Raw genomic sequence first — 18,043 nt, forward strand, 5'->3', positions numbered from 1 at the left:
CGGCTTTGTGTGCGGAGCCAGGGCGAACGGCAGGCTAGCGAGCCAGTCAAGTGACGGGAGATGGCATGAAGGCCGGTCACGCCACTCCAGGAACAAACGCAGCACTATCTGACTGTTTGCCCGGGAAGACGTGCAGGCTCCCTCCTCTGCACTTCAATGTACACAGAGACAGCAGCCGCGGCGTGAACACAACAATCTGCGCGCTCGCCTCCTTTTCTTTCCATCTGCCTGCCTGTCTGGGCCCATTCGCACGATCGAAGAAAGAGATGTCAAAGTGTGCAGGTACTGTACATGTGATGTGTCACTCTGTATGAACGCAATATGCAAATATGGACACATATCTTATCCCTGTCATCTCCGTTCCACCTGCACTTTTCCATCTGCCTGGCCATGAATGTGGACCCGTGTGAGTCGCCGCCCCTGTCCGTCTCCATCTCTCTACTCCCCAACTTGCCATCTGTTAGCACGTCAACTTGAACGGCTTCTTCACTGGCATTGTGTAAATAGAGCAGACAATGACTGTAATGTGTGCGAGCAGGACAAACATGCATATTTCATTGCAGTCGTGGTGAAAGGCGAAAAGTGGAGGGGAATGAACGGAGAACTGAAATGCATGCACAAGGCATGACTGCGTCGTGGCTACTTCACTGTGCTTCCGGGGATTTTTTTGCTGAATTTGTGTTAGCCAAGTTCGTTAGCTGGGAGTGTGTCTCTACTCTGGCAGTGAGTCTCTCCACTGACTACCTTAATGAGATGCTGACAGTGCCAGGGGCAACTCGCTTACGCAGTCCACTGCATAGCATCTGAGGCACTCATGCTGTTTTGCCAATCACACCCTTTCCTTGAAGCTGGCAGCATCCACCCAGCCTTTCCTCCCCCGCACATCCACCCTCATAACGCCAAATGGAAAAGACTGAGCTCCCACACAATTAAAGCAAAGAATATACGGCATTCCAAATCCGAAAGCCAGACACTCACTATGTCAGGACGATGGCCACGGCGTCATTCAGGACACTCTCGCCAAACAGCAGGGTGTGCAGATCCAGGTCCACGCGCAGCTCTGACAACAGGCCAATGACTGAAACTACAGAAAAAAACAACAAAAAAAACAAGCGTCACTGCTATTGAAGACTGCAGGAAGTGCAATAACTCCTCCGCTAATCACACAGCTAAAGCAGCCAGTAGCATCAACTGTGCTGCTACAAACAGGAAAAATCAGGGGAATTAAGGTTTCTGTGTTCTGTGAAAGCTGACAGAAAATGTCAGCACGCTGACAGAACTGGAAGGAGGATTTTGACACTTAGACACACAAACCAAGCAAAGACTTGTTGAGCCAGAGCTGAAGAAAATACACAACGCTTTGAAAAAGACAACATTTATGTCTGCAAAGAAAAGAGAACAGAGAAAAATGCGACGCAGATCATTGTCCTTTTTCAGTGATTGCATTTCCTTTTCGCTGAATGAATGAACTGGACTGTTTCATCGTGTGCGATAACCAAGCAGAAGCGAAACAAAAAAATATTTGACACTAAATAGCATTTCAGGCCTCGAGCCTGAATGAATCAACCCATTTTTAATAATAAAAAAAATATACGAGCAGGAGTGTGTGATTGTGTATTTTACAGGGCACATGTCCTGTGTTTGCAAACCACAGACATACCACCTGTAGTCAAAACATGGCAATCTGCAATTTCCAGGCAGAAGTAGCAAGGGCAGATATTCAAATCATTCCAGTAATGACTGAATTGATTTGGGTGCTGGTAGTTACCAGCTATTAAAACGTCCTTACTCTCAGCGCTGCAGGTGTTACTCTTTCATATGTGTTCTTGTTTGGTGAGCATGAATATACATGGGAGCGTGCTCATTAGCTTGGAGCACTGGTGCAGTTTTCACTATAGAGGAACAGGATTCTGGGAATCTTGAGAAGACGCCGGTGGGAAAAAGGGGAGATCAGAGCTGAGACGGTGCGGCCGATTAAAACATCCAAGAGGCAGAGAGCTCCATGCTTTAAATAATGTAAGATTCACTCACTGCTCTGCAACACGAAGAATGACAAGAAAGAAGAATGACATTGTGTATGGTTTCTCGAGCTCAGAAGAATGGCTGTCTAGTAATAGGTCAAAGGCAGTCTTGTCTGGAAGGGAGTCCCCTGCATTTACTGTGCTGTAACCTCGGTAGATGATTCAACTCTTATGTGACGGCAAGATGTGAGTCATCTACAGAGGTTAAATGCTGGGAACTCTCAACCAATCAGTGGAGCAGATGAAAACTCTCAGTGGCAAAACATTTGAAGACTACACAACAAAAAGGTCCAGTTGCCTTTGATTGAGTTCCATAAGCCGTTCTATATTTGTTGTTTCCGTTCCTTTTGGTGCCACGAGGAAGAGCAAAGGGTGAGGTTGCTGATCACTGAGGGAAAAAACATCCTGATGGTTCAACACAGAGAAGACGAGATGCTGAGGGACAAAACTTTCCTACAATATTTTAAAAAATACTAAATTTAAACTGTCAATGAAGACATTCTATATGCTCCATTTTAACTTTACTTTTTATAATTTATTATTATTATTCAGAGGGTTTTATTTTCCATCTTGTGCATTCTCTGTATTCTATTTTCATCCTTATTTTAACCTTTATTAGGTGGATTTTATTTTCTATCCCTTTTTTGATGTTCATTTTCATGTGTTTTCATGTGAAGCACTTAGTGTGTGTAGTTTATTTTTTGTAAAGCACTCTGAGCTGTATTTCTTGTTTTTAGACGAGCTATACAAATACAGCTTATTATTATTTTTATTGAAGTTCTGCATTGATGAAACCCTTAGTTTTGCACTTTATCACTTCCTTGCTCAGCCCCTCATTTCACTTGCCTTCAATGTTTGGATCAGTAATAAAAAGCTCTTAGCACAGACACAGGAAGAAACTGAAGTTCAGCTTGCATGCTTTGGGACCATATGTGACATTTGCAGAAATAAAATACTAGTTGTGACCACCGAAATCAGTCATTACAAATTTACAATCAGTAATCAATAAAATGCATATACATGTTCTATACATAAGGATTTTCTGCAGTATGTCTTCATGCTCATGACATGTGCAAAAAAGCTCATTTATGATGAAATTCATATTTGTGGTGAAAAATACAAGGGCCTTATTCCTCACTCACTTAGACAGCTGCATCTCTCAGCACAGCGCTTCCTCTGAGAGGAATATGAACTGAACTCCACGGTGAGTTCACCTACAGTAAACATCAAGAGGAAGATGCCGAGCATATGAATGAGCGCATGCACACACAACATGCTCGGCGCCCCAGGGCAGCTAAGCATTGATAATGACTGACAAAGATGATAGTGACATTGACAAGGCGGTGATGTGCCTGTCAGGTCCACATTTTGTGATACCTCAAGTATCTGGATCTCCTTCCGCAAGATATCGGCCGTAGCATTGTTGGTTCTATGTTTACTGATAATGTAGATTTGATTATATTAGATTAAGATTACATTACATTAGATTAGATTGCAATCTGTTACGTTAGATGGAAAGACAGATATATAGACTGACAGATACATACAGTAGATAGAAAAAATGTACAAGCACAAATCCTTATTGTAACCACCACAAGAGAAACTGGAGTTCCAAACAAGCAAAACAAAATTATCATACAACAAAAACAACGTCAGATATGGAAAAAGAAAACAGAGATTCACACTCACAAACACACACACACACACACAGACATTCATAAGGATATAGGCACAGACAGGCAAACAGAAACTCATAGCGGAGCCATTCTGAAGGCCAGACCATATTATTCAAAACAACAACAGTTCCCGGTAGATTCATATTCCACCTGTTGAGACCAAGGCGCAAAAAGAATCATATAAATTAGTTTCAAGGAAATTTGTGGTATGAATATTGAGTGAACTCTAATAGCAGCATTTGGCCCTGTAGTGAATACCAGGCCAGCAAGGGCATCACATCCAGCACACAGTACGACCAGACTGACAATAAGAGCAGTGGCAAGAGAGCAGCCTCAGGACTTGTTTTGACAGATCTGGCTCTTTGGTCTTTGACAGGTTTAAAGCTCTTCCTGGTTGGGGAAAATCCTTTATCTGGAGAGGGTGAGGTAGGCCCTGGAGTCAGGATCGTTCCATCTCCCTGCTCCCATAATGCCTGGCTGATGACAGCGTGTCGTGCACCAGTCACACTGCAAGACGGAGAAGGAAAAAAAAAAAAAAACAGCGCCCACCCCACACACACACACAAGGGTGCGGGTTGGCTGTGTTGTCATGGCAACCCCATCCTACAGCTGTCAAGTGTTCATCAGTTTCCACAGCAACACCATAAGGTAGGGAGAGGAGACAATTATTTCAGACATAATACAGTTGAAAGGGTTGAATGGAAGCCTTATTAGGTCAAATTACCCTGCTGTAGAGGTTTAGCAGAGCCAAAGCTCATGGCCATCTCAGTCAGAGAGTCAGAGGGATTTGCTCACTGATTTGACCAAATTAGGCAGATATAATACTGAAAGCGATGCATTAGGAAAGAGATAACGGTCAACGGGGAATTACCATAATCTTCCCAGCTCCAAGTAAAAAGTACTTAAAATTTTTAAGGCATTGACAATTGCCCAAACAGGGGTCACAGACTGCAGCAGGAAAAGCCTTATTCACAGTTTGAAAGGAAGTAAACCAGCACTTTTTAATTAGTAATCTTCCAGTTTAATTTTGTTTACTCTGAATCGCACAGTGGTTCCTTGGCACGTCATTGCAAGGTCTCCTTAAAATCCCCATTAATTCTTATTACCTTTTAAAAGCAATTATGAAACAAACAAAGTAAATCTGCCTTTTTTTTTTAATTACAGCCCGACATAAATGGAAGATTTCAAAGAACTTACCACCGTAGGTGCTGCTCTTTCTCTAGCTTGTGGTGCAAGCCTTGCACCAAAATCACCCATCACATTTTATGACACTTAATTATAGCCCGGAGACTGGCAGGTTGACCTAATATTGACAGATGTTCGAGCAACGTGTTTCTGTTTTCACATGTATGAAAATGTCTGACCCTATCTGATTATGCTGCGTGTAAACACACTTAAATAACTAATTTCACAAAGCCGCCTCACGTCTTTTACTTGTCCATGTTTAAGCCAATCACATATTGCCTGAATGTTCTGTTACCACTGGGCTGCTGCAATATTAATACCTAGTTCTGTGCATAATGTTGTAATATTGCTGCTAAATTGAGTCATGTGCGTTTATACACCTATGTCTAACTGTGTCTTCCATAATCACTTTAATTCTTGCTAGTTACTGCTGACATCTGATGTAAACAGATGTCAGAGATGTAAACAAGACATTTCCAACTCTGGCATCATTTCCAGCTCTTACATACGAAGAGTATGTGCAGTGTTCAAGAGAAAATAAATAAATAAGTGCAAACGCAGAGATGAAAGGAGAAACTGCAGTGCTCCCTCACCCCCCAAAAAAGTCTTTCCTTTGAGAAGCTGAGTGAGGGTTTCACCGACCTTTTGTATCCAGCCCTGAGGCTAGAGGATGCAGCGCAGCAGGCGTTCCACTTTGTGACCTGAATCATGTGTCTTATTCTGACTCTGACAAGTTTCATGGCTACAGAGGTTTGGGGGGCTTGTATAAAACCAGCAATTAAAAAATCAACAGATGCTTGCAGAAAGGAACAAATATGTGCATGCTGAGGACATCTGAGCCTCATAGGAATTACATATTTTCAAAATGAGTATCAATAGGGACATTAAAGACTAAAACAGTTTGGGTATGGAGTGTCAGAATTTCTGTTACTGTGAATAGCTAAACAAGTAGAAAATGACCCGATTTCCAAACAGCATAAAGTTAAAGATGACAAATTTCTTCAATATTTTAAGCCCAATTACTATTTACTTCCATCTTTTACAGTTTAAAAAAAAAAAAAAAAAAAAAGCAAAACAAAACAAAACAAAAAAGGAAAAGGGCCAGAAGCAAATGTTTGGGCACCCTGCATAGTCACTACTTATTAACACCCCCTTTGGTAAGTATCAGAGCTTGTAAAGGCTTTTTGTAGCCAGCTAAGAGCCTTTCAGTTCAGTTTGCAGGATTTTTTCCCCATTCTTCGTTGCAAAGTCTTCTAGTTCTGTGAGATTCTTGGGCTGTTTTGCGTGCGCTGCTCTTTTTAGGTCTATCAACACATTTTCATGATGTTTAGGTCCGAAGGCTACGAGGGCCATGGGAAAACCTTCAGCTTGTGGAGGTAGTTCATTGTGGATTTTGAGCTGTGTTTAGGATCATTATCCTGTTGCATAAGCCATTCTCTTTTCATCTTCAGCATTTTTACATTTGTGTGATGCCTGATTTTGCTGGCATTTAACTGAATCCATTCTTCCTTCCCTCAGTGAAATTTTCCCTGTGCGACTGGCGGCAACACAAGCCCAAAGTATGATCGATCCAACCCTGTGCTTAACATCTGGAGAGGTCTCCTTTCATCTTTCTTCATGAAATTCTGCACCCCTTCTTCTCCAAACATACATTTGCTCATTGTGCCCCAAAATTCCTATTTTAACTTCATGTTTTCCAAAATGCATCGAGCTTGTTTAGATCTTCCTTTACAAACGGTCATATTTGTGCACAGTAGGACAGTGCACCACAGCTTCATAGTCTGTTAAAGATCTTTTGCAGTCAAACAATGGTTTTGAGTTGCTTTTCTAGCAATTCTACAAGTAGTTCTCTCAGAAAGTTTTCTGGGTCTTCCAGACTTCAACTGGACCTCCACTGTTCCTGCTAAGTAACATTTCTTAATTTCATCACAAACTGAGGAAACAGTTACCTGAAAACACTTTGTTGTCTTCTTAAAGCCTTTTCCTGCTTTGTGGTCATCAATTAATTTAATTTTCAGAGTGCTAGGCAGCTGTTTAGAGGAGCTCATGGCTGCTGATTGTTGGGACAAGGCTTGAGGGGTCAGAGTCTTTATAAGGCTTTGAAATTTGCACCACTTGGCCTTTCCTAACAATGACTGTGATCAAGCCACAGCCCTAATATGTTGATTATGGTCTAAGTTTTGTTATCATTTTCACTCAAAAATTGTACGAAACAAAAAATAATACACTAATCTTGCTTAAAATGTTGAAGAGGAGGTTTCATCATCTTCTCAGAACAAATGCACACACTCATTCTTTTACAGATGTAATCATTCAGAGGCATTTCCTACAGAGCTTGCTTCTCTATGACAACAGTCAGTATATTTTGCAGCTCATACTACACACTGACTTTTGTCCCCACACAGATAGCTTCTGAGAATCGGGGAGATGGATAAACGCAGGATACATATTACTTTTTTTTCTCAAATCCTTCTATTTCTCACAGTAAAGTAAGATGTGAGATTCTGTCTCAACCTCTCTTTTATGACAAAGAGTGACAAAGTGATATAAGTACCTTTAGCTCTGCTGGTGTCTTTACTAGAAATGTTTTCTCTACCTGTGCACGCATTTGATTCGTTGTGAAGTCCATTCCTTGCTCATATAGGAGCGACAGTCTCACACTGACATTGATTTTGAGTCTCCAAAACCACCAGGCCGACATCATGTCTTTGGACAAAGAGACGAAATCAGGGCCGTGGGCAGGATTTTAGAAACACTGAGTTCATGAATCCACCTCACTCACCTAATTCAAGTTTGATAACACTAAAAATCTATAATATGAGCCTTAAAAAGCCCACCTTGTAAAATGTTAACTCCTCCTCAGTACATTAAAATTCCCAGAAACAATAGAAATCAGCACCCAAATTCTAAAAAAGAAATTACATTACTAGCAATAGCAACAGCCCCATATACCAGACGACTGTTGCTGTCTATCTGCTGCTCTCAGATGAAGCTTTCACCGAGTTATTATAGCTGCAACGAGAACCTGGCCTATCAAATATCTCTCTTATATTACAGTGCAAGCAAAGTGGCAAATAAACCACGCTCCCATTTCACTCAAAGCTTGACTGCCAGCCTGTGATGACTTTCACCGTGTTCTTAAGACTTCCATCATGAGTCAGAGACACAACCAGAGAGCTGTCACACCAGGGTTATGACACGGACAAAAACCCTTATTCCTCAGCACGGACTTGTTCTTAGTGCCGCTGTGCCTGTGTGTGCGTGTATGTGTGTGACAGTAAGCCCGTGCCTGTGTTGTGCAGCGTTCGGCCCCAGCGAGGAGAAATGTACAGAGAAATTTTAATGGCTCCCCTTCAGAAAATGAGAGAGCCGGCTCTATATTTGGACAGCACGAGATGGTGACGACCTAAGGGTCTTGGCGTTCGGGCCATCGATGCATTGCAGTGTGATTCTAATCACAGTGACGAGGGCGCTGGGGTCGGCTGGGATGAGCACGGGCAAAATAACGCCAGAGTGACAGCTGCACCATGATTTACAGCTCCTCTTTGACACTCACCCAGATCAACCACTTATTGGTATACATAATTCATTACCAAATGAGGACATTAACATTCCTGCTGTCGGAGCGTCTCAGGATGCCTTATGACATCCAACTTGACTGCTCTTGAAGAACACAGATTATAATGTGGTTCCGCTTAGGTAAAAGGTGCACCGAATTCAAAGCAGTTGCGTCGACTGAGAGGGCATTGTGACTTTGTTCCTGCATATAGATATGGCTATCAATCTCAAAATGGAATGCCAAATCTAAATAGACAAATAAAAGCTATACATAGCTATACATAAAGCACTATGTAGAGGTAGAGATATATGTCTATTGAAAGGGTTGACATTACCAGGATGTCTGAGTGGAACGTTCACACCTGACAGTACTATGTGTGCAATAGGAAAAGAGTTGCAGTGAGAGTGTGAAAGAACAGCATGAGCCAGGTTTGACCTTTTAAAACATGTTGCCATGTCTTATGGTGTTGTGTGATTCTGCAGAGAAGAGCGTGAATCCGTAAAATCAAAACCCACAGATATGAATAAATCTACAAATTGCTGAACAGTCTTAACACATTATGTGTCTTTGATATTTTTCTGACTTTGTGTTTTTTGGTCTTTAAACTCATTTGTATGTGTTTGTCTGAGGCAGACCTCTGTGGTGTGTCTGTAGTTACATAGTCACTGTGAACAAGTGCCAAACATTCCTGTTATTCGTGGCACTTCTGCTTGTGTTGTAAAGCAACAACATGTGAGTCTTGTAAAGGAGAGAAGAATGCTGCAAGAGGTTTAAAACCTGTATAAAGTGTTTTATTTGTTTGTTTGGCTAAAAAAAATCAATGCAGAAGTGATGCAAGTTACAGTAGGAGTTCCTTTGTAAGGCCACCTACCTGGGTCAGTGGCTGATATAATGGCACCAAACAGGAGGCAGTCAGTGAGAAAGAAGTCTCCATCTGCTGCTTGGCCCAGCAGCACCATCAGTCTGGTGAAGCCGTAAACGCAGGCGCTGGGATTGAGGACAAACAGACAGAAGGACACACAGTGAGGTCATCAGGGAGCGCCAGCCAGAGCAGGACTATCAGTCATCCCTCTAACCACAGCAGGGCTTCCCCCAGAGTAGTCTGGGTAATGGGGCCAGACGCTACCGGCAGATGAGTTGACCTGTTTCCAGGCAGCGGCTGCTTAGCACAGGTGGACACAAAGCTACCCTACGCTGGGTAGCTTTACATTTACCCATATTTATGGTGGTGTGTGTGTGTGTGTGTGTGTATACCTCTGCCACTTGCATAATACACCCACAAACATGACAATTACTAAATAGCTTATGTCAGCACCTATCCATCTTCACTCCTGGCATCCTGACAACAGTATTACAAGCACTCGAACACCCTGAAAGGGCACCAGAATTATGTGTGTGTGTGTGTGTGTTAGCGTGTGTATGTGTGTGTGTTAGCGTGTGCACAAAATTAGGTGAATTACTAAAAACTATAAGAAGGGTTTGTGAAGGGCATTGTGACGGAAATATAACAGAAGCAGAGGAGGAGGAAGAAGAATTTTTATCAGCTCTGGGGCCTGGAAATGAAGCAAATCTAAAATCTAACTGTCCCAGAATGCACCACTGCTTTCCCTTATAAAAATACTGTACACTACGAGCAAAAACTTGCCAACATGCCCATTCAGCATTCAACACTGCAGTCCAGCTCCTGACTGGTAACGGATGTGTGTTAAGCACTAATCCTGTTACTGTGAGGCATCCCATAATAATCACTATGCCACCGTGTCCTCTGCAGAACCTTTCTGTCCATTGGCATAACTCCGTTACCATGGTGACGGCACACGACCTACTGCCCTCAGGTCGAGCAACTAAGCTGTCTTATTCTTCTATCTTAAAGGGAGATTTGAGGTTATGGTAATGATGTTCAGTGTGTGTGTGCGTGGGGGGGGGGGGCATACACAGACAGAGAGAGCGAGGCGGACAGGCAGACAGAGACAGAAAAAAAGAGAGAGAGAGAGGAAGTGGGTGTCAATTGAGTCAGTACGGTTCCCTCAATCCCATGAGACTCTCTTCTCCCCATAGGATAAGACAGACTGACTAACAAGCAACAGGATTGGTCTGGTCTGGTGCCTTAGCATCAAAGAATGCGCACGTGACCCAACATGTCAAACCCTGCCTGCCGTCCCAGGGGAATGACGAACGTATGGAAGAAAGAAGGAAGAGAAGCAAGAAAGGACAACATTTTTTACACTGGATTTCAGCAGGTTGGGGAAGCCCATTAGTGCCAGCTATAGTATCTAGAGAGTATAAACCTTCCCCCTGGATATAAAACATTGTGAATGAGTTAACAATATATGACAGTAGAGACTAGAAGGGCACTTGGAGAGCTCAGACCTCTGCCAAAACCAACAGTCCATTCTTTTATTATATGCAAATCTGAAAGTGCAACCACTACACTTATATGTCGGGATATATTGTGAAAGCTATTAGAATTTCCCATTTGGGTGTGAGTAAGAGTAGAATTAGTTGCATGATATGTGTGCATTAGTTTCCATAGACACACCTTAGTTTGAGAAAAAAAGTGTTGTGGTGTATTTTAACAGGGCTCCAATGAAACCACTGTCCGAGTGCTCCATGAGGCCTCCTTTCTGAGCATGAAGTTTGAGCAGCTACATGTGTCGGCTACACCAGAGGTTTACTGGTACTGATTGTGGATCGTGATATGGAGTCACTGTATGTCTACAAGTGGCTGTTTTGTCAGTATTAAACTTTATTACCATGTACTGGATTTTAAAATGTATGGCATTTATTCCACCAAGGCCACATGGCCTATCTCGCAATGTTAACGTCAGTCAAAAGCACTGCGCGCATTAGCCCCATGATTTGGATCTGCTCCAAAATGTAATGGGGATCTTCCTTGGCCCACACTACACTCGTCCAACAAGTTTCATGAAAGTCCAGCCAATAGTTTTTATGTAATCCTGCTGACAACCAGACAAAGAAACAAACTGAACAGAAAACATAACCTGTTTGGTGGAGGTATTAATGCATAAAGAACAAGCACATTAAGTGACATTTGACCCAGCTGCAGCTTAAGATGAAGACCATGAAAAATATTGACATTATGAAAAAGAAAAAAAGGACAGCCACTTTATTAGGTACGCCCATACAATCTAATGCGACTGCTCTGTCATCATAATGTGCTCATAATGTTCTGTTTTTGTGACATTGTCTGTGTGCAAATTTTATGTCATTTTCATTATGAGCTCATATTTAATGGTAGTGTCGCACTGGACTACAGTATATTTCCATTTACTTAAGAGAGCGGGGGGGCAGAATGTTAGAAACACCAGTAAACCATCACGAACTATGACGTCAATGCTAAAACATGTCATTTAATTAGCACCTCTGTGACAGTGTCAAGAAAAAGACTGAATGTTAAAGGCATCTAAGACCAGTTATACTGGATTGCATTAGATTGAACAGGTGTACCTGATAAAGTGGCCACTGAGAGTATGTCGCTGTGAGTGAAAAAACATTCTTAGTGAAAACCTTGTATTTCAAAACTCGAGATGACAAAAATATATAATAATGATAATATAATCCTTTGAAAAGCTTTCATAAAATAAGGACTGTTCAGTTTCTTCTGATCACAGAGGATCCTGGAGTTATAACAGGAAAACTAACACTGGAGTTAGGAGGTTTTCATGCAGTCTGTGTGCAGCAAATTAGTGCATCAGTAAAAGATCTCAATTTCCTTCATAGTGTGAGAGTGCCATCTAGCTTTGTGAGGCGAGAATAGCAATGCTACACTTTAGCAGCTGTGCACCAGTGTCACACTACAGAGAGATGTTAGGCGGGTTTTGATTATTTAGTGTGTTTAGTTAAGTCTGCTTCATTTTTAAGTGTACTGTTGATAAACACTGGTCAAAGCCGACATACTGATGAAGCAGAAAAAGCACAGGTGTGATTAACAACCTTAACGATGGCTTAATTTCATGTACAACCCCGATTCCAAAAAAGTTGGGACACTGTGTAAAATGCAAATAAAAACAGAATGCAGTCATTTGCAAACAAACTGTGTTTACAAAGTGTTCCTGAGTCCAGGTAGGAATATCCTTTACACAGTCACGTGGTCACAAAGTAATGAACCTCGCTCCATCCTCGCTTGTGAACATCTGAGCCTTTCCAGGATGCTCCTTTCATACCCGATCATGATACTATCACCTGTTACCAATCAACCTGTTTACCTGTGGAATGATCCAAACAGGTGTTTTTGGAGCGTTCCCAGTCTTTTGTTGCTCCTGTCCCAACTGGTTTGAAACATGTTGCTGCATCAAATTTAGAATAAGCAGATATTTACACAAATCAATGAAGCTGATGAGATGAAACATTCGGTATATTGTCTTTGTACTTCAACTGAGTGTAAGTCAAAAAAGATTAGCAAATGATCAAATGTTGTATTTACCGTTTATACAGCATCCCAGCATTTTTGGAGTCAGGGTTGAATGTCACTCACTTCTGGGGCTTTGCTATTGTGTATGCTGGCTCTGTAACAGCCTACTGTGACACTTGAATTAGAGCAGTAATTAATGTAAGTAGTTACACCTGTGCCTTCCCTGCTATGACAAAAAGGCCCATTGTACCACAATGCAGTGCACAAACAGCTTGAGTTAAATAAGAGCTCCTGAAAGAGCTTAATTTAATCTTTATGAAAATGCTGTAAAAACACTTGACTTATTAGTAAATACTGAATTAATTTGATTTTATGCATTGTGTACAAACTGCAATATACTGTGACAATTAGTATTTAGTATATTATTATTATTATTATTATTATTATTATTATTATTATTATTATTATTAGTAGTAGTAGTAGTAGTAGTAGTAGTAGTATATTAATGGGGGGGGCATGGGCAGCCATGGCCTAGATGTTGGAGAAGCAGCTTGTGATCGGAAGGTCACCGGTTTGAGGTCACCGGTTCGATTCCCCCACCGGACTGGCAGAAAAATTTGGGTGTGGTAGAGTATCCCCTCCCCCTCCATTAGCCGGCTGATGTGCCCTTGGGCAAGGCACCCCCGAGCGCCTGATGCGGCAGCCCATTGCCCCTGTGTGTTTCACTGCATGTGCGTGTGTGTTTCAAAAACAGTGATGGGTGAAATGCAGTGAAGAATTTCCCAGTTTGGGATCAATAAAGTGAATAAAATAAAAAAAATTAACAGTATTCACTTAGGAACTGGGACACATTTAATGTTATTGTGTATTGTAAAATAAATGTATAAATGTATTGTATATGTTATTTGAAAATAGAATTTCATTTGACTGAAAAGCAACACACTAACTGAAAATTGGAACAATTATAATTCGCCATAATTAAACATAAACGCATCCATCATGTACTGTGTAACAATAAAGAACAGAACGAGAAAACTAAACACTGCCGCATTACCTCTAACATGTACTCATACACACAATCTTTAGCAATTGTTTATTAATAGGATTCAAATTTATAGATTCGTTTCTATTCTCTAGTCCTTAATGTCAGACCCCGAATGCTTGTGTCCATCTTGATCAAGGTTGACGGGCTGTGTTAATGCTAGGGACAGTGATGGAAATAAATCCAGGACTTTATTGTTCCAGCCCTGACAAGCTCTAAATACATGCTAGACTGTTGTTAGTGAACCACACAGAAAAAAGTGTATGCTATTATCAGTAATTTGTGTTAATTGTTACTGTTTATCTATGCATGGTGAAGCTGTGTCAATGAACAAAACAATGCTTACCCTATGGTCACACAGCTGATCATTGTACCCATAAAAGCGAAAGTCAGAACGGATCCAAGATTTTCAATGAACCGTTTCTAGAACAGAAATTTAAATGAAAACCAGTTAGTAACAAACAGATGAACAATATGCAACACACATAACTACATTTCATGTGACAAACAGCTGCACACACTTCAAGGGAGTGGGTTTTTTTTTTTTTTTCAAACTGATGGAGCAGCCATATATAAGGAACAAAGCTTTGATGATGTCTTTACTTGGAGGCATGTCAGGCCAGCAATCTCACCTGATTAAGGGTGTAAGCTCCGTGGAAGATGATGGGTGGCAGGAACAGATTGAAAAGGACCTCAGGATCAAAGGTCTCCTGTAAAAGACAGAGCTGTTGTGTTGATGACTGACAGGGCTCCGTGGGGAGCGAGAGGACTCCGTTTACTGAATGTGACTGACTGACAAGACAGATATTACACACACATCGGCAGCTCTGATTCGGCAGGCGGACACCTGCTCTTTTTTTCTCTTTGAATCGCGATGTCACAATAGTCTCCAGGTGTCACGACAACCTTACATGTCCTCTCTTTCTATATGAATTAAAAAAAAACATAGCTGTTGTGTGTTGTTGAGAGAAAAAAAATGGAAAAATGTGACACTCCAAGCTTATGTGAAAATGTTCAGGCTTTTTTCCTATCGTTCTCACCCATGAACATTGTAATTAGGAGCATTATAGGTGCTAGCCATGTGACAATTACAACAGCACAGAGTTAGCTTTCAAAATGTAGGTAAAACTCATCACTTTGCAGCTAAAAAAACACAAACATTAACCATGTTAATGAGTGTTTAAATGCTAAGGAAATGCTACGGATTCTTTGAACTTGCAGTAAGGTCACTAAATGGTGCATAACATTACCTTGAAGCCCTCGGTGGCCTACAATAATAATAATGCAATAATATAATGACTGTCCACTGCACTAGCATTCTATCCACGTGCACTGACTCAGACTTCCACAGCTGATTACAGCAAAGCATAATACAAATTGAGAAGTCTGACTGGTTGTGTCAGTCCTCACCAAAGAGGCTCCCAGCACTCATTAAGAAGGGGAATAAGCAAGAATAGTAGCCACACATGTTCAGACAACAGATGAATTAACATTAAACAAAATCCAAACTGCTAATCACAGCAAGCTGCATTGCCTTCGACACAAACAGAAACCAGAGTGCAAGGTAATTTTTAACATACCGTGCACGTTCTCAGTCTGTTTCTCATCTTAGCCAATATGATGCAATACAAGCCGCTCAGAAAGGTAGCCTTTCATGTCCTTCATCCCTGAATCTTTTTTATGTCTATTGTGGGTACATTCTGAGGATCAAACGGTAGTGATATTCAATTCAGATCAAAATAATGTTACTTCCTCCTGATTCCTACATCTCACAAGGTCTCATTACATTGCTGAGAATTAAATTTCAATTCAATTAAATTCCGGCCCAAAAGGCGAGATGTGGTGATGATGCTTGCTGAAGTCTGACTGTGGTCACAGACCTTTTGAGAATGGCCTAGATTTTGCTTTTAAAAAACATACAAAAGGGTGAAACAGCCTGAATAGCAAGAATATTTGGATGACTGAAAATAGGCCTGCCTCTGCAAATGTCCTGTTTCCAGGACATGTTGTATTTTGGTGAACATTTACACATGTGTATGTGTGGATACGTGGAAGATAGCTTTTTTTAAATTATCATTTCTAATGCTGGAAAATCCCTATAGAGTTTGAAGAGCAACCATGCTCTTTCAGTAATTCACACTTGAAATGGTTGCTAGAGCTACAAATTGCTCCTATCTCTCTGCTGCTATCGCCCGGCTCAATATAAATTACTTTTTTGCAGCTGCAATTACCCACACGGCACAATATGCATGTATTTTTTCATCTGCGCAGGCTGTGCATGACAAGTACAAAACTGCATAACAGAGACTAACACAGACACTGTAATCAATAAATTATGCATATGCTGGTGGTTTTATTCTAAGGGCCACCTGCACCACACAGTCGAGGATGGAGGTGTGTTGTATACACTAATTGCCTCTTCAGCTGGGCAGTACTAAATTTAATCAGACCACAAACTTTAATGCCTTACTCCCCAGTGGAACATAATGGACTCAGTAATGCAATGAAATCCTTATCTCTCCCTGCTAGGTCCCCATATGTATAAGACTTAATGGCGTGAAGGCTATACAGAATAGTCTGACCGATGTAATGGCCTTTGTGGTAGCCTCTGCTGGTTTGCTAATGAGACCCCAGCATTCAAAGGGGCCAAAGAGTCCAAACCATTAGTGAAGAGTTACACTTGGCCTGGATGATTTGCGAGGTCTATGGTTCACTTACTCCCTTTCTCTTGGGTTGAAATATTGCTCTGAGATGAAGATATACATTTTCAAATATGCTCATTCCACACTCAGGCTTGTTGGCCGACATGTAGCTGAATCCTTGGCTTGTTGGTTTGTTTCTTTGATATGACAAATCTCTCTGATAGCACCGCTAAAATATGAAAGCGAGCCAGAAAATAGTAATGATACTAATGACAAATAGCAGCCCATCTCATGGCTTAGGCTCTTCCACTTAACAATGATGCCTCTGACTAGTTCCTTTTTAACAAATAATTGCTGTGAGTAGTTTGCGGCACTCTGGCTTGAGGTCCAGATCTAGCATGACTTCTGCTGCACCTCAGTGCCAGAAGAATAATACAAATATGCTACACTTTGATCAACTGTTAAAGAATCCCTGTATGTAGGATTCAAATGAGACATTCAGCATTAAAAATTATCAAACTCCCTCTCGATTAAAAGCGATAATAAGTATGTGAAATCTTTTGTTGACTGGATTTTCAAATCTTCAAAATATACAAGTAAGCATATTGGAAAATATTGGATATGTTAGAGCATATTATAGTATTTTAAATTAGCAAACAGGTTCAATTTCATTTTATCAACAGAAATAAAATCAGCAGGATTCATAAAAGCAATGGATAAGTGCCAATTAAACACAGCATCAGATCTAAGCAGCAGTGCATCTCTTCTACACTAAGAAAACACCACTGATATACAGTATGTGCAGCATTTGGTGATTTGGAATTTTGTTCACAGTATCACAGTCCCCTCCACTTTATAACAGATGGTAGATATTCACTTCCATTACTGTGTTCTGTGTCACAGGCTGAGATGGCCATCTCCATCTAAGAGGCAAAAGCTGCAGTGCCTGCTGAGATTATCTAAATGTCTCACATCTTTCCTGCAGTGCAGAGCAATCCGGCTCCAATATCACTTGCAAGACAATCTCATTAAAAAACTTCTGCATGTAAACTAAGAAAATGTCTTGAGAGGAAACAACACCAAGAAAAAAATAAATACATGGGGGTTTTGTAATTGTATTCACAGAGTTTATGCTTGCAGTTGTTGGCAGGAACATACTTTTAAGAAAATGTTGGTATAAAGCCTTTTTGTGTTCATTGATCAGGCCTCTTGTGTTGTTTTATCTACTCTGCTAGAGTCTGTTTATTGGTTTCTGTGTTTGGTTGTCTTCTAATTTCCCCTTGTCCACACAGCACACCTGAAAATGTAATCTCCCCTATCTGTTCCTTAATAAATCCCTAATATAGGTTAAATTGCTCTCTTGCCCTCTTTCACTCTGTACCACCACTCTCTTGCTTCCCCAATAACAAACAGCCTGTGTAAGTAATTCAGAGGAAAACCAATAACTAAGCACCATTAGAGGAGACTGTTGATGTAAATACCCAGCGTACACAAGGGAAAAAAAATAGATGTGATCAAAGGAGAGGCAATGAAGAAAATAGTGTTA

At 41.0% G+C, this 18,043-nt stretch overlaps 1 protein-coding gene across 2 annotated transcripts in view; it reads right to left on the minus strand.

Annotated features, from left to right (window-relative positions):
* The window catches only part of LOC121623677 (sodium/hydrogen exchanger 9-like), a 74,672-nt gene that overhangs the window by 55,411 nt on the left and 1,218 nt on the right, over positions 1-18,043 (minus strand). For both annotated transcript variants that reach the window (XR_006007846.1, XM_041961039.1), the window contains exons 3-6: positions 14,488-14,565; positions 14,202-14,278; positions 9,313-9,428; positions 979-1,084 (exon numbers count right to left, since the gene is read on the minus strand). Coding sequence is in view for 1 of the 2 variants with exons in the window: in XM_041961039.1 (XP_041816973.1) it covers positions 979-1,084; positions 9,313-9,428; positions 14,202-14,278; positions 14,488-14,565 (377 nt within the window). In the remaining variant the exon portion in view is untranslated. The remainder of the gene's footprint in view (positions 1-978; positions 1,085-9,312; positions 9,429-14,201; positions 14,279-14,487; positions 14,566-18,043) is intronic.

This window comes from Chelmon rostratus, chromosome 20 (assembly GCF_017976325.1).
Source record: "Chelmon rostratus isolate fCheRos1 chromosome 20, fCheRos1.pri, whole genome shotgun sequence".
Lineage (NCBI taxonomy): Eukaryota > Metazoa > Chordata > Actinopteri > Chaetodontiformes > Chaetodontidae > Chelmon > Chelmon rostratus.